Source organism: Diabrotica virgifera, chromosome 5 (assembly GCF_917563875.1).
Source record: "Diabrotica virgifera virgifera chromosome 5, PGI_DIABVI_V3a".
Lineage (NCBI taxonomy): Eukaryota > Metazoa > Arthropoda > Insecta > Coleoptera > Chrysomelidae > Diabrotica > Diabrotica virgifera.
Window position 1 is genome coordinate 176806118 of NC_065447.1, and position 24370 is coordinate 176830487.

At 33.4% G+C, this 24370-nt stretch overlaps 1 protein-coding gene across 1 annotated transcript in view; it reads left to right on the forward strand.

Moving 5' to 3' along the window:
- LOC114328554 (prion-like-(Q/N-rich) domain-bearing protein 25) overlaps positions 1-24370 on the forward strand; it is a 151441-nt gene that overhangs the window by 109907 nt on the left and 17164 nt on the right. Inside the window, exons 4-5 of the mRNA XM_028277427.2 lie at positions 10495-10764; positions 20381-20512. Coding sequence (XP_028133228.1) covers positions 10495-10764; positions 20381-20512 — 402 coding nt within the window. The remainder of the gene's footprint in view (positions 1-10494; positions 10765-20380; positions 20513-24370) is intronic.

The window sequence follows — 24370 nt, forward strand, 5'->3', positions numbered from 1 at the left end:
AATATACATACTTCGTTGAATAATATACATACTATTATACCACTTTTTACAAAACAACACATAACTTTGTAACTGTCATTGTTCCATAACCACAAAACACAAAAAAATCAAGTGCTCACTTCACTTACTTTTAATTATTGCATAAGAAACACAAAGTCAAAATGTTACGGTAAAAAAACTTTACCGGTAAAGTTACGATAGTCTATCTATCTATAAGCGAGGTTCCTACAGCATCTGCCGCTTCTCGCATTTCGACCGCCATCTTTTTCTGTCCATCCATTCGTCTTCTTTGATGGCTCTATCTCATGATGTGCCGTACATTTTCTTCCCAGGCAATTGAAGGCCTTCCCCTTCTCCTTCTTTGTTGTGACATGTAATTTCATGACATGTATCTTCATTCATTCGTTTCACGTGACCATACTACACTAGTTGTCTGGTTTCAATTCTAGGTTTGTTCCAACACAACAAGAAACCGTCCATGTAACGATCACCGTCCTGCGCAGTAACGTGGAATGTATTATTTCGTTACCATGGAACCAATGGAACGTTAATTATGTAGTAACGTGATCGTTACATGACGGTTCTTCGTTGTGTTGGAACAAACCTTCTATCTACACTGGAATGTACAGTATTTGTCCTCCTTCTAATATCTTCATTCCTGATGTGATCTTTTTGGTTATACCACACGCTGTCCTTAGATAATCCAATTCTACTACTTCTATTCTTTTTGTATCTTTTTTCGTGATCTGCCAAACTTCTGCCCCATAATACTCCAGGGAAATAAGGTTTTTGTCGGGACACTTGAGCAGCCAGGTTGCAAATGGGTTTTTTGGGTACTATATACCTAATACATTATAAATACAAAAATGCCCGTCACAGTTCGGACGAGAATTTTAGTTATTAACAAATAAGGGTCAAAAATGGCAGTTTTTTTCGTTTAAATCGCTACAGGTAAAAATAGGATAATTAAATATCTTACTGATAGTATTCTTCTTTTAGTAGCTGAGCCAATGTTTAAAACGGCAATTTTAAATTTTGGTCCGATCATTTGTTGCTTCGAAAATTGTAAAATAAAACTAAAATCTCGAAAATAAAAAATTTGCTATAACTTTCGTGAAAGTGACCTTACGACTTTTATATTTCACAAAAAGTTGAGTAAAAGGGTCCACATACTGCACAAAAAATTATAAGACGATTCGTCAATTAGTTTAAATTTTATTCAATTTGTTTATCCCAAAGAGCTTTCTTTTGTAATGTTATTGTTCAGAAAATAATAATTATATAGAAATTCTGTGAAAACGACATGAAAGAACAATAGTCTTATTTTCAAATTATTGAAGAAAATCATTAAAAAGTAATTTTTGTCACTACGAAAACATTTTACCAAAGTAGAGTCATTTTTGGCTTGAAACAATTTGAATAGCTTTGTTAATATTGACTGTAGAGTAAATTTACCTTGGAATTTCAAAAGCTGGTATTTTTACACAAAATTTCAAATAAAATTTTTCGCCTATGTTAATTACTACGGTCAAAGTTAGCCACTTTTATTATTTAATTCACAGATACTTCAATATACATAAAATTCTCCTGTAACAGTGTTAGTTACCATATTACTCCGAAACGGTTTGGCCGATTTTTATGAAATTTTACAAGTGTATCCTATGGGACTGAGAATAGGTTTCAACCTATTTTTCATATCCATAAGTTATAAGGGGGGTTGCCCCCTGACATTTTTTTTTTATTTTTTTGGACAAAATTTTCTATCTTAATTTTATATGATGTAGGATTAAAAAATACATACAACCTTTAATTTACACTTTTCCATCACCAACCCCTATTTGTTAATACCCATCTATATATTTACATCTATAAAATTCTCCTGTCACAGTGTTAGTTGTCATACTCCTCCGAGACCGCTTGACCGATTTTTATGAAATTATATATGTATATTCGGTAGGTCTTAGAATCGGTCGTAATCTATTTTTCATATCCCTGAGTGATAAGGGGAACTCCCCCTAACATTTTGAAATGTTAGGTGGGGATTTACGTACATAACGTACTCTACAAGACTACGAGTACATACAATTTAAAAAAATATGATCAAAATCCATCAACAAGCTCTAGAGATATTAATCGCAGCATATTTGAAGAATCAGTTTCATTTTTTGAGTGCACGGATTTTAATAATTCATTTCCACTGACCACAAATCGATTTCGTTAGAACGTTATTTTTAAAGCTTTATTAACAACTATGTTAAAGTTTAAAGTTTACTCAAACTTTTACACATAAACTATATACCTTCCACTTCGAAATGGCGCTAGTTGGGTTGCTTAATTTTTATAAACAAAGTAGCTGTCAATTAAATAAAAAAAGTGGATAACTTTGACTGTAATTAACCTAGGCAAAAAAGTTTTTTCGAAAATTCGTATAAAAATACCAGCTTTTCAAATCCCAAAAAAGTTTTAATCCACAGTCAAAATTAACAAAGTTATTCAAATTGTTTATGAACTAAAAATGACCCTACTATATTAAAATGTTTTCGGAATGATAAAAATGACTTTTTAATGATTTTTTAAAATACTTTGAAATCATGATTTTTCTTCTTTCATGTGGTTTTCACATAATTGCTATTACATTACTATTTTCTGAACAATATTATTGCGAAAAAAAAGCTCATTGGGAAAAACAAATTGAATAAAATTTAAACTAATTGACGAATCGTCTTAAAATTTTTTGTGCATTATACAGACTGTTTGTCTCAACGTTTCGTGCAATATGAAAGTCTTATGGCCATTTTCGCAAAAGTTATAGCAATTTTTTTATTTTCGAAATTTTAGTTTTATTTTGCAATTTCTGAAGCAAAAAATGATCGGACCGAAATTCAGAAACTGCCATTTTAAACCTTGGCTCATCTACTACGAGAATAACAGTATAAATAAAATATTTAATTACCCTATTTTTACCCGTAGCGATTTAAACGAAAAAACTGCCATTTTTGACACTTATTTGTTAATAACTAAATTTCTCGTCTGAACTGTGACGGGCATTTTTGTATGTATAATGTATTAGGTATATAGTACCCAAAAAACCTATTTGCAACCTGGCTGCTCAAGTGTACCGAACATGGTATATTTTTGTCTTATTTCCCTGGAGTATAAGTCATAATAATATGGCCAACTGTATACCCTTACCCTTTGACGTTGGATTACATAGTCGATTAGTACCTAATCAAAACTCAACTAAAACTTAACACTATGGCTACTAAGAATTAGCCGTATTTAGAATCCTTAATCTAAAAGGGGAATATTCTCTTAATGATATAGCGACACTAACCGATACATATTAAAACAAAAAAAATACCAAAATATTGATGGTTCATGGATCAATCTTGAACAAAATACATCCTGGCGTAAACTAAATGTTATGTGATAAGATAATATATCCGTGAAGGAAAAACAAAATTCTAACAAACAATTTGAGAGAAAAATTAACAAAATCTTTTCAAATTTTTATTGAAATGGCTACAAGTTTGATCACAAAATCGGCAAAAGAGATATTGAACCTATTGACCGACGAAAAAATCTAGACAAAAAAAATATCAGATAGAGTCTTGCCTGATTACCTGATAACCATAAATTTAACAAAAAGTACCATGTGCCTAGTGAATGCTACGCACAATTAAACAGAGAAAAACGGCATACTTGTGGCACCTAATTAGAAACGAGAGATACCAGTTTGCAAACCTTAATTGAAGGAAAGATCGAAGGAAGAAGGGGAGTGGGCAGGAAGAAAATGTCATGGCTCCGTAATGTCAAACAATTGACAGGGCTAAGAAACATAGGAGACCTAATACATACTGCAAGCGATAGAGAAAAATGGTCAAACGTGATAGACAACATCCATTAGTGGATTGCATAAGAAGAAGAGAAGGTTAGTGAATGTTGGTACAAAACACCTGTTGATTAGATGAGCTAGAACACTATACTAAGGTGGGCAGTACATGTGATACGTCACAGTAGCGTGACATCGCTAGCAGCGACAATCGCCTCGTAAACAATGTGTTATGGGAAATCCAGATTGGAGAAGGTATGTAGGACGGCCTAGAAAAAGGTGGAAAGATGCAGTCATAGAGGACCTAGAGAAAATGGGAGTTAGACAATGGAAAATAGTGGTACAAGACTGACAAACATGGAAGGCAATAGTAAACGCGGCAAAGACTCAGATGAAGAGTTGTAACACCACTGATGATTTGGTATGATGATGATGACGCAACACAAGTTTATTGGACACAAGAATTTGTTATTTGAATAAATCAGTGGCGGCTCGTATAACTTTAGGAAGGTAGTGCCAGAATCCGGGCAGCTGCCTAAATTTTTAGTGACGGTTTCACGAGATTGTCAAAAAGGATATAAAATAGAAATTAAAAAAAATAGGCGCAGAGATTTTTATCTTAGGGAGCGTTCAAGTATTACGTAACGCGATTTTTGAAGATTTTTAACCCCCACCCTTCGTAACGCACTCTTATGGGAGTTTAGCTATTGCGTACGGCAATTTTTTAAGATTTTTGACTCCCCCCCCCCCCCAACCCGCCTTACGTAATACTTGAACGGTCCCTTATATATGTATCTATGTATCTACTTTTTTTTACCACCAAAAGAGAAACCACCAAAAGAGTTTTTTAATATAATAATTTGATTCATTGTCAATAAATAAATTAAACGTAGAAAATAATCAAAATATTTATTTATTTATATACCTACGACACCCACGACCACGACGCACTAATTACAAATTCAAAAATATAGTAGAGTATAAACACAAATATACAATACAGTAGTAGATAATAAACACAATAGCTCAATAGCGGCAAGCGAACGCATAAAGAAACTAGAAATATATCTAAAACATTGTAACTTAAGATCTACTAACTTCCTTTTCGAGATTTCGAGCCTAGCACGAAGAGTCCCATTTAAACGTATATTAAAAGTGCAATACCGCTCTATCTCTGTCACTTACATAGGATGCTCATACAATCTTTCTCTTTTCTGGCGAGCCACTATGACTTTCGGCACCAGGATCTTCATCCCTTATCCGGTCAGCTGTGGTTGGCCAGAGTCGGTGGATAGATTTGCATTACGCCACACAGTTGCCAGATTTTATATAATTTATGAAAATAAAGAGAAATAATCACAAAAAAAAGTAACAGGCATTAAGATGTTTTTAAGATAAAAAATATGTTTCTGCATAGTTAACAAGGTAGTGCCATGGCTCTATAGCACTACCTCACGGGCCGGCACTGGAATAAACCAAGTCTATAAGTGGATCCATAAGTATGGATGTCCTACTTAACTTAAACATTGCTATATTCCTCATAGATTACGTAGATAGATCACAGCCAACCATATAAAATATTTTTAATACAGTAACAATCTGTTCAAACTCTAAACATATCTAAATCGCCAAATCCACCCCAATCTCCAAATTCAAAATCAAAATTCCTAAGGAACAGGTGAGATTCCAAAATAACATTCAGATAACCTTAAAAGCTCTACAAGAAAACTTAACTGCGTTTTTCAAAAGCCTTAGTTGTTCAAACGAAGAACTGAACTCGGAAATTAAAAAGGTTTAGCCAGAATTCAAAATATTTTAAATATTATGAGTTTTTAAAATTAAAACTCATGTCAAATTTAAGCGTGATGCGGCTATTAGTATATTTTTGAAAGCTTTATAATGTTTGGACTTCTTCTTCTTCCTCTTTATAAGCAATTCTGCTTGTTCATTGGCGGATTGATACCTCTATGGAAGGTTGTCACTCCATCTTTTGCGCGGTCGGCCGATACTTCTTCTGCCGATTGGTGATTTATCTCGTGCTATTTTGACCACACGTGTCTCCCCCATTCTGGTTATGTGGTTGTTCCATTCTTTTTTTCTATTTAGTGTCCATTCGTTTATACACTGTACGTTACATTGTCTTCTAATATCTTCGCTCCTCTTTCGATCTCTCAGTGTATTTAATGCAATTCTTCTCAGTACTCTCATCTCTGCCGTTTCCAGTAGTCTTTGTGTTGTGGCTGTATCGGGTCTTGTTTCTGATGCATTTGTCATTATTGGTCTTACCCTGGCTTTATAAATTCTTGACTTTATCTCAGTGTTAATATGTCGGTTTCGCCATATAGTGTTATTAAGGCATCCTGCCAATCTTTTTGTACTTGATTTCTCACTTCTTTGTGTAGGTCTCCGTAACTTGACAATGTACTTCCATTACTTGTTCAATACTGATACCATCAATTTCTATTTTGCATCTGATTGGTTCTTTACTGATTACTATTGTTTTGGTTTTCTGAGATGAAATTGTCATATTGAATTCTTTTGCTCTTATGTTAAATCTGTGAACTAATCTTTGCAGACTATATTCATCTTGGGCTATCAATATTGCGTCGTCTGCGTAGCAGAGTATTTTTACTTCTTTGTTTCCCATTCTATATCCTCTTCCTTTGTTAACGTTTTTGATGATTTCGTCCATGATTAAATTGAAAAGCATAGGACTCAATGAGTCTCCTTGTCTTATTCCGCTGCCTGTATCTATAGGTTCTGTAAGTTGTCCTTCTATTCTGACTTCCATTTTGTTGTTTTGGTAGCCGTTCTCAATAGTTTATATGATATCTAGAGCGACTTCTCTATTATACAGAAGATGGATTACATCTTTGAGTCTTACTCTGTCAAATGCTTTCTTTAAGTCAATCAGACATAGAAATGCTGGTCTATTATACTCTAGTGATTTCTCAGTAATTTGCTTTATGACGAATATTGCATCTGTACACGATCTTCCAGTACGAAAATCCTGTTGTTCATCTGCTAAACTTATCCTCTGATTCATTACGTCTTGTAAGATTTTAGTTGTAAGTTTTGGGGTAGTATTTAACAAGTTGATACCTCTGTAGTTTTCTGGCTGCTTTTTATCTCCTTTTTTGAATAGTAGAATTAGTTCGCTCGTTCTCCATTCTTCCGGTATTTTATTTTATGCTGCTCTACAATATTTCAGTAATTCGTTTGGTATTCCATCCTTACCTGCAGCTTTTCTGTTCTTCAGCTTTTAGAGTGTTTTTCGTACTTCCTGTGTACTTATATTAACATCTTCATTTGTGGTAACTTGGACTTGTTTAGAAAAATAACGCGTATGGATAAAAACGATTTTTGATCTCTTATTAAACATAATTATTTCTTCTTCTTCTTGTATAGACATGACTCTGTTTTTTTAATGTGCCTTCAATAAGTTGCCGTTCCATCGTTTTAGTGGTCTTCCCACTGATGGTCTTCCTATTGGGGAACCTCCTGTAGCTGTCCAGAGTGCTCTATTTGTTGTCATTCGGCTTATGTCGTGATTCCAGTCTACTCTTGTTTCTTACCCAGTTATTAATGTTGTCCATCTTGCATCTTGCAGAGAAAGCATGATCTGCATTTCAAAAAATGGCAAAGTTATTTAAATGTCATGATTTGTCGATACCCATAAAAGTCAGGTTACTACGATGTTATATCTTTCCTACACTGTTGTAAGGAGTTGAGTCGTGGACTCTCACAGACGCCACCTGCAAGAAAGTTGAGGATTTTGAAATGTGGCTTTATCGTCGAATCCTGAAGATATCTTATACCGACCACATTACTAATCAGGGTGTTTTGCTGAGAATGCAAAAAGAAAAAGTAAATCAAAATTGAAACAGCCAAAATCGAATACCTTGGTCACATCATGAGGAACAGTGAAAGATATGGACTGCTGAAACTAATCTTGCAGGGAAAAGTAGAAGGAAACCGAGGACCAGGAAGGCAAATGATTTCCTGGCTGAGAAATCTACGTACGTGGTTTAACACAACCACTGCAAATCTTTTTAGAGCCGCAGTGTGCAAAGTACAGATTACCATGATGGTCGCCAACATCCGAAACGGATAGGCACTACAAGAAGAAGACCTTGCATCTCCGTCGTATATCTGTACTTCTAGCTCTGTCCCATAGTCTTACCATCGATTTTTCGAAGAGTTTTCATCTTCGCTCTTTCGTGCAAACACATAATTATTTGAGAAATAAAACGGCAAAGGAAACAAAAGAAAAGCTGAATAAATATTATGGGACTAATGCTCCTTCAGACTACACTTTCAAATTTTGGTTATGTGAATTTCGTAATGGCCGTATATCTACATTGGATGAGCCACGTACTGGACGGCCCACTGATGCAGTTATACCAAAAAATATGAAGAAAGTCTACGAAATGGTTTTAGCTGATAGTAAAATGAAGGTGCGTAAACTGGCAGAGCTCACAAGAATTAGTTAAGAGAGCACACGTCATATTTTTAACGAGTTTTGAATATGAAAAAATTATCCTGTCGATGGGTGCCGCGTTTGCTGACTATTGATCAAAAACATGATCGTGTGACCACTTCTCACCAGTTTTTGGACCTTATGAAGTGCAATCCGTAGGACTTTTGAGTCGATTGGTAATAGTTGATAAAATTGGATCCACTACTACACACTGGAGATCAGAATGAACGCAAGGCAATAGACTGAACCCGGAAAAAGTACTCCGAATCGGCCAAGAGTCGATTAATGGGTCGGAAAGGTCTGGCCACTGTATTTCGGGATTGAAAAGCCATAATTTTAATTGACTATCTGTAAAAAGTTAAAACTATCAATACCCAATATTATTGTGTATTATTGGACCTGAAATAGGAACTCAGTGAGAAACAACCTCATATTTTGCAGAAGAAAAAAGTGTTTCTCCAAGACAATGCACCGACTTACCAGAATGGTATGACAATAGCAATAATTCATGAGTTAGGGTTCGAATTGCTTTCTCATGCAGCTTATTCTCCTGATTTGGCTCACTCCGATTATTATCTATGTGTTCCCAAATCTGAAGAGATGGCTAACAAATAAAAAATTCAGCTCGAACGAAGAGATAAAATTGAATTTTGCTCAGCTATTTTGCAAAGCTTCCAGAATCGTACTAATCGCAAAAGTTGGAAAACCTTTGGAATCATATTGAGCTAAAAGGAGACTATATCGAAAAAAATAAAAGAATATTTAGGAAAAAGATGTTTTTCACTTCAACGGAGGTTAGATACCTACTTATCAGACCATCTAGTACATATTATACAGGGTGTTTCATTAATAATTGTCCATATAGTATCTGGAGAAACCTTAGCACAAAATACGAAGATTTAACCTAAAACACTTAAATAAAATGTGGTTCCTTACTGAGTTACAGGGTGTTTTATCTAAAAATTTAAAAACTATTTTTGCTCAGCATTTTAAAACTATTCGACGTATCATTTTCATACTTGGCAGGAAGTATAGATACTGTACAATCTACTAAATTGTGATAAACAAACGTTTTTCTAGCTACTACCAGAGGCGTACGACAGGGGATAGTGAATGGTTGACCCTTCTCAAATTCTACGCCACTGGAGGAATTACTATTTTAGTTCGATTTTTAGATTCTCCAATACTTTCTATGTAAATAATATACTCTTCATTGGTAACGATAAAGTTATTAGTTTTCGAGATATTTGAAGTTAAATATGAAACGGCACAGTTATTTTAATTAATTTATGATATGATTCATATAATTAAAATTTAAAAATCATTTGTACCCAGTACTTTAAAACTACTTGGCGTATCCTTATCATACTTGGCAGAAAGTGTAGGCACTGTACACCCTACTAAATTAAGATAAATAAACGTTTGTAGCTACTACCAGAGGCGTACGACAGGGGATAGTGGCTGGTTGACCCTTCCCAAATTCTACGCAACTGACGAAATTGCTATTTTAGTGTAATTTTTTGATTTTCCAATACTTTTTATGTAAATAATATACTCTTCATTCGTAACGATAAAATGATTAGTTTTCGAGATATTTGAAATCAAAAATGAAGCGACACAATACATTAATCAAAATAACCGTGTCGTTTCATTTTTAACTTCAAAGATCTCGAAAACTAATGACTTTATCGTTACGAATGAAGAGTATATTATTTTCATAGAAAGTATTGGAGAATCCAAAAATTGAACTAAAATAGCAATTCCGCCAGTGGCGTAGAATTTGGAAAGGTTCAACCATTCACTTTCCCCCGTCGTACGCCTCTGGTAATAGCCAGAAACGTTTGTTTAACGTAATTTAGTAGTTTGTACAGTACCTATACTTTTTGCCAAGTATGAAAAAGATACGTCGAATAGTTTTAAAATGCTGAGTAAAAATTATTTTTAAATTTTTAGATAAAACACCCTGTAACTCAGTAAAAAACCACATTTTATTAAAGTGTTTTAGGTTAAATCTTCGTATTTTGTGCTAAGGTTCTCCAGTTACTGTATGGACAATTATTAATGAAACACCCTGTATACTTTAATAAATGACTTTACAGTATATGATTTTACTTTATTATATATACGCATTTTGAGTTTTTCTAGATTTGTCTACAATTTTTTATTCTTTTAATTATTTCAGATCTAGGTCAAGCCTGCGAGTCTAATCCAGAATGTATTAACAAGTTTTCAAGTTGCAAAGATTCGGTATGCACCTGTAATGAAAAATATGTCGCAAGCTTAAACGGATCAGAATGTTTTCTAAAAGCAGAAAGTAATAACAGTCCTTGTGTAGATGATCTACAGTGCACAGCAGCCCTTGGCAAATCTTCCCTATGTGAGGACAGTGTCTGTAAATGCAAAACCTTTTTCCATTATAAGGAGAAATTAAATAAATGTGTAGAAAGTATTCGTAAGTATGACATTCCCATATTATTTATATTATTTACCCTACTGGTTTACTTATTATTTGGGTTCATTTTATTTACTAATTATTTTGGATTTTTTTAATTCATACAGGTCACTATAACAAAACATCTACTCTTTTTTTGAGTGCCGTCTCTCTTAAGAAGGTTGTCTACCATTACAGCTATCTTCACCTTTGGTACTAGTGCTCTAAACAGCTCCACAGAGTTACAATTGTACCGTTGTCTCTAATTGTGTAGCTAGGATATATTTTATATCGTTGGCCTAATCTACTTCTGCCCAGTATCTCTCCCTGTATATAATTATCTACAGCAACGCATATCTCTCACCTCTCATGATATGACCCAGATTCTGCAGTGATTTTCTTATTAAATTTTATTTAATATCATAACGAGCGATCCACAATTATTGGGATCAAAGCTAGCCGTGCAAAAGAATACGTATGTCTTGTTTTAGTCTGAATTTTTATTATGGGTTTATCAATTAATTTTGATTAACATTATAAAACATAAAAAATCAGTCAAAACCTTTAACACAGAACTTTAATCAAAAATAAAAAGAATTAACAAAATTATAAGTAGGTAACTATGGGTGCGTTCGGACGACCATAGCGGCTGGCTGTCAGCAGAAATCGGCTGAGTGGTTGTATCCAGCCGTGATAGGGAAAGCTTAGTAAATCTCTCAGCGGCTGGCTTCCAGCGGTGACGTCTGACAGCTACTGCTGGCTCAGCTGTCCAGCCGCTGTGGTCGTCCGAACGCACCCAATAATAAATAAAATCAAACAAGATGCTGTATATGTCCACCACCAATATCTATACATAACCTAACTTTTCTTGTTAAGTTGACGTACACTGCAAAGTTGACGTAAACTGGAAAGTAATATCTGAATTAAGAATAGACATGCACTGTACAGCTATCCCTGTCGTTCAGAGCCACCTGTGGTGACAATAATTTTGGATCACACGTTATGTTCCTTTTTTATTTTTTTAAAACGTCGTTGTTCGTAATATTCACCCCTGTGATGTACCAAACACGTTATAAATAACGTGCACGTTAACCTGCATTTACGTTAAATTCTACAAATTGATGTGATGTATGACAGATAACGTTTCTCACATAACGTGTAGCCGTTATCTGGTAACATAACAGGTTCAACTTAACGCCACGTATTTAACCTCTTGGTATAAAATAACGTGTAGTATAAAGAATAAATAAATATAAAAAATGGACAATTTAGTCCAGAATTTTGTCAGATTGTAAACGTCGGGTTGTTAAAATAATTAGATGATGCTATTAGAAGGTTTGTAAAGTTCTTTTTTAGAAATAGTGTATTATTTTTGAGGTTATGTTACTTGTAAACAAAAACATTTTATTCATATAAATGAAGAAAACATACAGACTATAAGAGACCAGTTTGGCCAGATTCGGTAAATCCATTTGAATGTTCGTTTTGTTGTTTATTTCAATCCTTGAAACAACACGACAAACAAAAATTAAATAAACTGCACAATAGAAAGAACACCTCACGGGCCGAGGGCTGGGAATTTCAAATAACATCTTGGTTTTGGTGCCAGTAGGCGAATTCTATAATTTTCGTTATTATCGCGAAAGCTAAGCTAAACGATAGCGAAGTTGATTTATGTTCATATTCTATAAGGTTAGTTTTCGCTTTCGCTTCGTTATCATAGCGGCATACGATGATATACGAGTTTAAACGACGTATGAATAAATAATTATGGCAACATTGCAAAAATATGTACAGGAAGTAAAAAAAAGAAGAAGTAAAGAAAGAAGAAGAGTAACTAGATAGTTACATGATGTATATAACCACAAATTTGATTGAATTATTTCCTTGAATAACTATATTTTTATTATATTTTATTTAAAAAATTTTGCCGGTGCAGTTTGTTGCAATATATAGAGAACTCGAGCGAAGAAACCAACTGCGGTTGACGCGAGAGGAAAGCGGGTTCCTTCGAGATAGAAGTGACCCATTTGGTTTGACAGATACAAGGTTTATTGATATTTTCCGCTTAAGCAAAGAACTAGTTTGATTCTTTTTTGATGAGCTACAGGAACTTACGGAAGATGGTGTAAGAGCATTACGAATTCATTATCAACATCAACAAAGAATTCTTGTGGAATCAACAACAACGAACAACCCGCTTAGCGCTTGCGCTTGTGTACCACGTGAAAATGATCGACCAATCACTATCGAAAGCGAAACGAAACGCAAGCCAAAAGTTATCGCTTTCGCTTTGTAGTCGGCTTCGTGATCAGCTTCTCCGATTCTTCCCGAATGAGCTTACAGAATAGCAAACCGTCGGATAACGAACGTAATTGTTTCGCGTTGATCTTATTCGCAAAATTAAATTCCAACAGAGGGCGCTCAAAATTTCAAAGATGGACGACAACGCTAGGATAACAATTCATTTTGTCATTTGAATTCACAGTTCTAAAACGTTAAATTAAAATCATTTACAGGAGTGTTTTGCCAAAGTAACCACTAAGTTTTGCAACTAAGACATCTTATAAGTTAAAGACGACTCAAAATTATGTTTAATCTGTATGCATTCATTAAACTTTGATGCTAACTACTGATTTGTTTTTACCTTTTTTTCATAAAAAAATCTGGCCCCGATAATCACACAACGTTCTAAAAATTATTAATCTATCTTAGGATTTCTAATTTTGTTTTTAATTTAATTAATAGGTGCACTACAGTTTATTTTACACCGACAGATAACAATTTTTAATTAAATAAAAACTGGAAACTTGGAAACTAAGTAGGTGAATTTATTTTATAATAATTGTGTTCTGGAAATTACGAAGTGGTCGGGATATTTTTCATAACGATGTACATTCTATGTACAGAATATATACTACATTTTATTCATTTATTTAATTTTGCAGTCGCTTAAACATTAAAAAATACTACGTTTAATACAAACGTTAAATTAACAAAATGTGTGATTTGGCATTGGTTAATTTAGGTCATTACGTAGAGTATAATAGGAATGAATACTGAGGAACGCTGCAATAGTTTTTTAAGTCGAAATTATTGTTAATTACAACATAAACTGACCGCAAATATGTACACAAGTTAATGGCAAAGTCAATGTTTTCCTTGAGTTGATGCTTTTCAATTTCGCCACCAGGCGTCGCCCACTCTGCGGTTCCTCGCCAATAGAATCGGTCCACTGGGCCAGGCCAGATGTGCAAATGCGATGAACAAGATGCGTACTTCGCCGCACGCTGGATGTTTATGTCTGTCTTCCTCTAACTTATTCAATTTCTGTATACTGTTATTCTTGTCGCGCAAGACGATACTTTAACGTTTTGAAAATAAAATGCTGGATAACGTGCACGTTAAAAACATGATACATCACATCTAATTTTTGGCAACACGTTATACAGGCTGTTATAATCAAACGTTATGTTAACATTACGTGTACATGTTATTTATAACGGGTTTGTTACATCACAGGGCTGATTATCTATCCAACTTATTTTTAAAATCCTTCTATAAGCCCACATCTCAAACTCTTCTATTCTGTTACTTATATCATTTTTTAGCCTCCAAGCCTCCATTCCATTTCTTAACAAAGAAAATACACATAACACCTGAGTATTCGTAGTTTAAGTTGCACTCAGATCATTGCTGCAAACTACTTTTCTCAAATTATACGTACTTTGATCTCCTGTGTGTAATCGTTGAATCCGTTACGATTATTTCCAAGTAGGTATATACACACACCCAAACAGAGCCTATTTTACTTCAAATCAGGCCCGAGGCACTACACAATTTTCGGGCCCCTAAATATAATTTAATAATAATAATACCTTTTTTAAATGTATTAATTATTTAATAGAAATACAGTTGCACAAAATTTTTATTAACAATAAATAAAATTCATATTTAAACAATTGAAAATTGTTTAAGGGGATAGGCGCAAACTTTCGGCTTCAATGCTATTTAAATGCATTCGTATTTTTCGAAGCCTGAGAAAGCTAATTGGAGATGTTAAGTCACAATGACGACCTCTCGTGGATTTCGGCGGAACTAAAATTGAGGCCCTTTTTCTTTTTATTGCCCTACCATAATGGGGTTTTTAATGTCAAATCGTTGTTAAAATCGTTGTCAGTATTTTCGAGAATCAATCTAATAAATTTTAATACAAAAGATTTAATTAAAAGCTTACAAACCTTTTATCAAAAGTGTTCTTATTTGTATGTTGTGTTGCAGAATATTTGGGGTATATTTAGGACGAACAAGTTCTTTTTGATTCTGCTGATGCTGGTAGATTAATCAATGGGACTACTAAATTTTTCACTTTATTGATTTTAGAAAATACTGACAACGATTTTAACAACGATTTGACATTAAAACCCCCATTATAGCAAAGCAATAAAAAGAAAAGGCCTCAGTTTTAGTTCCGCCGAAATCCACGAGAGGTCGTCATTGTGACTTAACATCTCCAATAAGTATTTCTGAAAAATTTAAACGCAGAATGAAAGATTACGTTACTACCGAGGGCCGAAAGTCCCTGAAATCTTCGATAATTTTTATTTTAATAAGTTACATGGGTGAAAAAAAAAGAGCAAATTGAGTGTAATTTTTAATTTTAAATATGTATCTTATTCAAAAGAAACTGTTTATTTATTCTAAGGGACATTCGGCCCTCGGTAATAATGTAATCTTTCATTCTGCATCTAATTTTTTAAAAAATATATATTAGTTTTTTAGGGATTCGAAAAAATGAATGCATTTAAAGAGCATTGAGCTGAAAGTTTGCTCCTATCCACTTAAATATAACTCTTATGGTTATCATTTATCATTTTGCCTGTTCGTAAAATGAAAGAATTTTGAAAATTTGTTTTGTTATTGTAATAAACGTGTTTTGTTTGGTGATCTTTTCGGTCCCCATTCAAATACGTGTCCAAGGCAGGTGCCTCACGGGCCTAGTGGTAAAATAGGCCCTGCACCCAAACTTATGTGGAATTATCTGATATTTCTTACTGTTTCGTGCGAATTTAAAAAAACAAACACACGAAGTCAAACAATATTTATTTTAAAGCAATTTAATAACAAATACATAACAATCAAATAAAACAATAAAGCATTTAACAAACAAATTGAAAGTAGTTGTTTTAAAGTCAATAGCATACAAAATTTCAATGTAAAACGAATAATGTTTAAATTGTTTTTATTTTTTTTTGTATTTTGTGGTAGTCAGTGTTATCACCTCTAGTCCTTATGCAAGCTTCAGTTTGCATGGGCACGCTCCTAATCAAATTATCAACATTTTGATATGGTAGGTGGTGCTAGTAGAGGTGCATTATCATGCAATAAAATAAAATTTTCTCCTGTTGCACCTCTCTAGAGCCTGACTACAGGTTATCAACATAGCTGTGAGCAGTTAAAGTTGATTGGATGAAAATTAAAGGAGTTTTTTTACGGATCACAATTCCTCTCCAGAACATTACACTTCCCCTTGTATATTTGTGAACAGATCTGACAATTTTCGTTCTTGCTTGTGTTCCTTGACTTCTAAGTACACGATTTCATGGGTCATCTGATTTTAGACAACTCCTGACTTTTTTTGAAAATATGTAGCACATTTTGTCAATTCCCAATGTTCCAGTTTTGGTGGTGAAGACACCAATTTAGGCGATCAATCTTGTGCTGCCTGGATAACTCGGGAACCCATAACTGTCTCCTGCTCTATACTTCTTGATATGAACTCTTTTTCTTATCGTTTCAACTGAAACAGTTACACCTGTAGCTTCCAAAAGCTGCCTTTGGAGCTGCCTGCAGCTGAGAAATGGTTGGGTGTCTTCCAGGTAATTGGGCAATTAAACGACCTTGGAGAGCCTTTATTACTTTTGGCGACTTTCCCTTGCTTTATTTTTGAGCTTTTCTAGTCCCTGTTACCTAGCATAGGTTTTGGATAGAACGCCCTGTATTACGCCTAGCTCTATAGCTATGTGTCTCTGAAAACAATACTTTCTCCACAAGACCAATAATCTTTCCTCGTTGTAAGTTCTATAACCCCACATCAGGCCATATTTTCGTTTTTGGGCGCAAAAGTTAGTTTATTTATTTTCGTCCAATTTACAACTCAAGCAAATAACCTATACCGTACCTAGCTGTACTATCGGATTGTCTTATATATTTGTTTATTTTTAATAAAAACCTTTTCTCTTCGCAACAATAACAAGGTTTTTCAAAAGAAATAAATATTACTTTGAAATACATGGTGATTCCATATAAGTTTGGGTGTGTGTATGTCCACCTTTTGAACGAATTCGTCCCTAATCCATAAAGGCTCTTGGTCTTGTGTCTTTGCAATGGTCATGAATTTCGTATTTTTCATATTTAAACTAAGTCCGGAATTGAAATAAACCATATAGAGAACTGAAAATGCATTATATTTTAATAAAATAGTGGTTATTCCCTATTAAGAATAGTAGATAACATAAAAATGTTATATGAAAATGGTCTCAGAACTCAAAACTATACTAAGAATAATAAAAAAACTTAGGGCTACAAAAAAACATTAAGTCTATTGATAAAAATGTGTATGAAGTTGCAAATAGGAAGTTTGAGGGGATAATTGGAACTCATGGGACATAAGGTTTGATCCTCTTCAGAATCACATCGGAGACATATCAGTTCGGTCCATATGAAATATGGACAATTCTTTGCATGGATACGTTGTGATACTTTTCGTTCTCTATTTTCTCTATTGTTTTCTTATTTGTATTTCTGGATACTCTACTTTGCGTTTTATATTACATGCATATTATTGATATTAGGTATCGCCACGTCTATTAGTGTTGTTTGCCTAGACATTTTTGTCAACTATTAAGAGATCCGGTCTATTATATGCCACTGGTTGGTCTGTGAGCACAGTTCCGTTCTAGTATAATGCTTATAGTTGTCGTTTGCAACCATTCTGTCAGGAACGTATTGATATTAAGGGAGATGGTCGGTTTGACATGGTCTTTTACCATGATCCTGATGAACCTAATCTTGAATGGCAAGTAAGAAACCCTCTGTCTCGGGAGACATCTTTCCTGATGTCAAACAATAGTTCGATGCTGTACTGTCCACATATTCTTGGCTAATCTCATTAAGATGTCGCCCAAGTATAGGTTTACTCATCCAGCCGCATAAATTTTCATATTGCTGATCATACAATGATCAAGCCTGTTGATTATACCTTAGCCATATACATTAAAATGGTATTTGAAATTTCACCTCGTGTTGTTTTGATATTAAAAGATAGTAATAGTAAACACAATCAGTTTTGATTGGTTCCGAAAATTTAAAATTAATGAATAAAACAAATATAACAGCAATTCTGACTGTTTTCAATAACATATTATTTTTTGCTTATGTCAAAACAGGTTAACTTCATCATAATAATATAATGTATAACATAGGTGGGATGAAAAGTTCTTAGGCTGACACATAGATGGCACTACTTTTATTAAATCGATATGATTTTTAGTCAATCCTAACATTCAAAAGATGCTTGTATAAATTTGGCAACTGTCGATATTAGTTTATGAATAGCATTTTGAGTGAAGCAACTTGTGTTCATTTAAAAAAATGGATAGGAAAGAAATTTCGTGTCTTAAAAAAGCATTGCTTTGTGCCGAAAAAAAAATACTGTTGAAGCCAATGACTGGCTTGATAAACACTAATCGGACTCTGAACCAGGAAAATCAACTGTTGAGTGGTTTGCTAAGTTTGTTTTTTAAGTGATTTGTTAAGTTAAGAATAGGCGAAATGAGCACGTCACAAAGAGGCTGTTACCGACGAAAATATTAAAAAAGTCCACAAAATAATGTTGGATGATCGTAAAGTGAATTTGTTGAAAATATGTAGCTTGAGACTCTAAAAATATCAAAGGAACGTGTTGGATATATTGTGCATGAATATTTTGAGTATGCGAAAGCTTTGTACAAAGTTGGTGCCACGAGAGCTCACAATCGCTCAAAAACAACAACGAATTGATGATTCTGAGACGAATTGGAATCTCTGACTATTACATTGCGTTATTGGAGTGTTTAAAGGACGAAATCGCAAAAAATGCCCCATTTGAAGAAGAAGAAAATGTTATATCATCAAGACAACGCATTGTGTCACAATCCAATGAAACGATGGCAAAGTTTTATGAATTGGGCTTCGAATTGCTTCCGCAGCCACCGTATTCACCAGATATGGCTCCCACCGACTACCACCTGTTCGCTGACCTGAAGAGAATACTTGCTGGAAAGTAATTTAGCACCAATGAAGAGGCAACCGCCGAAACTGAGGCTTGTTTTTGAAGCTAAAGACAAATTGTATCATAATAATGATATTGAAAAGTTGTATGACCGATATAATCGTTTTATCGTCCTTGAAGGTGACTATATATTGAATAATAAAATCAAATGTTATCAACACTTTTGCACTTTTGAAGTTATACTTCTTTAGGCGCGTTTGAGAGTGAATTTTTGCACACACCGACAGTATGGAGTTAGTTGCTAAATTTTTCAATTTATTATGTATTAGCGCAAATAAGACGAGAAAAGAATATATTAGTGTTTTTAGTAAATATAGTTACTTATTATAATTTTTGTGTCTTTGGATTTGTCTTGCTTGGGAGTAAGATAATAAGTATTATTAAAACATTTTTATTTTTATGCTTCTCTTGATCTATTTGTCACCGTGATTGCAATAATTACAATCTCTCTTTAATTAACTTTAATTTATGTCTGAGAAGTGATGTAAACAGAGAGACTACCGATCGAGAGGTCCCACGTTCAAATCCGGACAATTCATATTCCTTCTTTTTTTTTTAATTTTTGGTATTATTTTAATAAAAATTTTTTGAAAGTGGTAAGTATTAAAATTAGTTTAATATTTAAATAAAATACAAATAAACTGTTTAAAGTATATTTATTTCGTTGAAATCATATAATAGAAGTATAACTTCTTACGTGCGTACAAAGTACACACACATTCTTTTTTTTTCTGTTAGCTTACGAACTTTTCAGCCCACGATTACGATTAGTATACTGAATTCGCTCTATCGAGATTCACTTTGACACTGACGTTAGTAATTTCTTTTTTGGAAAGTTCAGTTGTCAGAAGTGACTGGAAATTACTGCACAACCAACGCACCTGCTCATAGCCAATATTATTAATAATAAACAGACATAAAAATAACATAAACCTTACGCCAATCAATAATTATTTATTACACCATTATAATGTATTGATAACAAATGAGAAAATCATTTATTGTACAAAATAAAAATATTTTGTAGAAATAAACTCCACAAAATTTTATGAGATTAGTAGACACTCCCACTACTTCTAATAATTCTTCTTTTTTTAATGAAAGATTAAGTTGATTTTAGCAGTTAATAGTGTGAGGTAGGAATTTTTGTGTTGTATGTTTCCTATTCCGAATGTTTCAAAGTGAATCTCGGTAGAGCGAATTCAGTTTACGAGTATATTAACAGAGATTTACTTTATTATTGATTATATTTATTTTAACGACTAGTTTCAGTTTGTTGTTGATTTTTAACTATCTGTATTTTAGAACTGGGAGACCACTGTTTAATTCATAGTGACTGTCATGATCCCTACCCAGAAAAGGAAAATAGACTAGAATGTATTGCTGGAGTATGTGAATGCAGATCATCTTTTACAGAGAAGGATGGAATATGTGTTGGTAAGTGATAGTTAAAAACTAATAGATTTATATACAGGGTGGGGCATTAGTGTGACAAAGTCCAATTACTCGTTTGTCGTAAGAGATACGAAAAAACGTTATTTACATAAAAGTTAGGGCATGGATAGGACCATAATTTAAAAATATTTTCAGATATACTGGGTCACGCGTATTGACAGGGTGACACAAACTTATGTTTTTTTAAATGGAATACCCTGTATATTTTTACAGTTTTGGATTCTCCTCGATGATTTCTTTCTCAAAATATAGGGTTTTGTAATATTATACGAGGTAGTTTAAAATATAATTACATTTTATTGTTAATTTCGTAGAAATATTCACACCCTGTAGAATTGTGGTGATCTGACATCAAAGTTTCTAGTTATGGTCAAACGATTTTTAATATAGTCTACTATTGTTAAACATTAATAATATAGCGAAAAGTTTAATATTAATATACAGGGTTAGTCAAAACTCGGAATGAGTATTTTGTGAGTTTTCTTAAATGGAACACCCTATATTTTAGTATTCTAATGAAATGATATTTTATGGTACTTTTTTATTTCTTAAGCATTCCCTATACCTAAGTGCTTTAATTTTTGAGTTATTCGTGATTATTTAATGCAAACATTAATTGCAACAAAAATTACGTGAAATTTTATTAGGTGGCTGTGCAAATATTCAATCAAAAATAATTTTAAAAAAAAGTAGATACTAATCTAGACTGATCCTTAATTTATTAATTGTGGATGAGATATCCAAATACCTACGTAGTTAAGATTGTTGGTGCGTAAAATATTAATAAAAACACAAGATTCTACCAAGTTGGATATGACAATAAATTTGCTAGAACAGTTGACATTATACTTATATTTAAATAGTTCCAGTTGCTTTGTTACCATAAATTAGTAACTGATGAGTAACTGATCAAAATGGTTTTTGTGCTAGGAGAGTATAACAAAAATGTGCTACTAGCAATAAGAATTTTTTATCAGCAATTTCTGATAGACGAAAACCAAGAAGAGAAACTTTTGAAAGTACACTAAAACGCTTTCAACAGTCTAGATCTAGATAGTTAGATTATAAGAACGTTCTTCCTAATATGCAGATCCTCGGTTATACTAAGGATTACATTTAAATCATTTTATTCATTTACAATAGTTTTTATTCGATCAGGTTTCTGCTAATTTAAGTAACCAGTTCGTTGAAACCGTTTTAGTATACTTTCAAAAGTTTCTCTTCTTGGTTTTCGTGTATTAGGGAATTGCTGATGAAAAATTGTTATTGCTAGTAGCACATTTTTGTTATACTCTCCTAGCACAAAAACCATTTTAGTCAGTTACTCATCAGTTATTTATTACAAAATTAATATTAGTAATGGTAACAAAGCAACTGGAACAATAAAAATAGTATAATGTCAAATGTTTTAGCCAATTTATTGTCATATCCCACTAGGTGGAATCTTGTATGTTTTTATTCATATTTTACGCACCAACAATCTTAACTACGTAGGTATTTGGATATCTCATCCAATATTAATAAATTAAGGATCAGTCTAGATTATTACCTACTTTTTTTAAATTATTTTTGATTGTATATTTCCACAGCCACCTAATAAAATTTCACGTAATTTTTGGTGCAATTAATGTTTGGATTAAATAATCACGAATAACTCAAAAATTAAAGCACTTAGGTATAGGGAATGCTTAAGAAATAAAAAAGTACCATAAAATATCATTTCAATATAATACTAAAATACAGGGTGTTCCATTTAAGAAAACTCAGAAAATACTTATTCCGAGTTTTGACCAACCCTGTATATTAATATTAAATTTTTAGCTATATTATTAATGTTTAACAATAGTAGACTATATTAAAAGTCGTTTGACCGTAAATAGAAAATTTGATGTCGAATCACTACAATTCTACAGAGTGTTAATATTGCTACGAAATTAACAATAAAACGTAATTATCTTTTAAACTACCTCGTATAATATTACAAAATCCTATATTTTGAGAAAGAAAACATCGAGGAGAATCCAAAAATGTAAAAATATACAGGGTGTTCCATAAAAAAATAAGTTTGTGTCACCCTGTCAATACGGATGACCCTGTATATCTAAAAATATTTTTAGATTATGGTCCAATCCGTGCCCCAACTTTAACTTAAATATCCTTTTTTTGTATCTCTTACGACAAACGAGTAATTGGACTTTGTCACACTAATGCCCCACCCTGTATCCATGTTAGAAGATTGTTTTGAGGTGTAAAACCTTTTTGAATATCGTAGATATTCTTCTTCTTCGTCACTCCTCTTCTCTCTAATATCTTTCCGATTACTTCATTCCATGTCTGTCTTAGTCTTTCTCTTTTTTAAAAAATCCACGAGGAAAATAAACTTCCTGTAGCTGGCTGTATACCACAAATCACAAAAATACCAGGTTTTTGTAAAAGGTATATTTTAAAATACCCTAAATAAGGGTCACAATACAAAACGTTTTCAAATTAAGAAATCCATCATCAGTGTTTAAAAGTAAAAAATTGCATGCCTGAGCCACCAAAATATTTTTTACCCAATACATTTTGGTGGCTCAGGCATGCAATTTTAGGCTTTTAAACACTGATGATGGATTTCTTAATCCGAAAACGTTTTGTATTGTGACCCTTATTTAGGGTATTTTAAAATATACCTTTTACAAAAACCTGGTATTTTTTTTCTCTTTTTTGTTTTTTAATATTTTTCTTTCTATACTCTTCTTACTGGTGTGGTATCTTTCATCGGTGTAAATGACCGCACCAAATCAGCTGTCTCTGTTCTATAAACTTAAATGTGGATTGTATTTTCAGTCTGTTCCTTATATCTTGGCTATACATTTGCCAAAATACATTTTGGTGGCTCAGGCATGCACTTTTTGGCTTTTAAACACTGATGATGGATTTCTTAATCTGAAAACGTTTTGTATTGTGACCCTTATTTAGGGTATTTGAAATATACCTTTTACAAAAACCTGGTATTTTTTTTCTCTTTTTTGTTTTTTAATATTTTTCTTTCTATACTCTTCTCACTGGTGTGGTATCTTTCATCGGTGTAAATGACCGCACCAAATCAGCTGTCTCTGTTCTATAAACTTAAATGTGGATTGAATTTTCAGTCCGCTCCTTATATCTGTGTTCCTTATTCTATCCATTTTGGTAGCACCTTTAACTCATCTTAAAAACCACATCTCAATCTATATGCTGCTCTTTTGCCGTTCTGTTTATCCTGATTCGCTGCCAATAGTCAGAACAGGTCTGTAAACAAAACTGCATGCGTATTTAGTACACCTAGAAAAACAACATAAATAAACACACACTTTTAATAAATAATTAGCATATCATTATCATCATCATATCATCATCATCAACCCGTACGCGTCGACTGCTGGACATAGGTCTCCATCAGCTCTTTCCATTTGTCTCTGTTTTGTGCGGCTTCCATCTAGTTACCGATAACCATCTGATCCGAGGTTCATCTGGTTGGTGGGCATCCTCTGCTCCGTAGTGCTTCTTCTCGTGGCCTCCCCTCAACAATACCTTTTGTCAATCACAACCCGGCGACGTGTCCTGCCCAATTCCACTTTAGCGACGCCATTTTTTCGGCAGCGTCTGTTGTTTTATTCTACGACTTATTTCTTCGTTTGGGATTCGGTCTTTCAGGGAGACACCCAACATCTGGCGCTCCATAGTCCTCTGAGTTACGCGAATCTTGTTCACTACCTGTTTTGGCAGTGTTAATGTTTCCGCTCCATAAGTGAATACAGGCAACACACACTGGTCAAAGATTTTCCTTTTCAGGCACATGGATAAGTCTGATTTAAA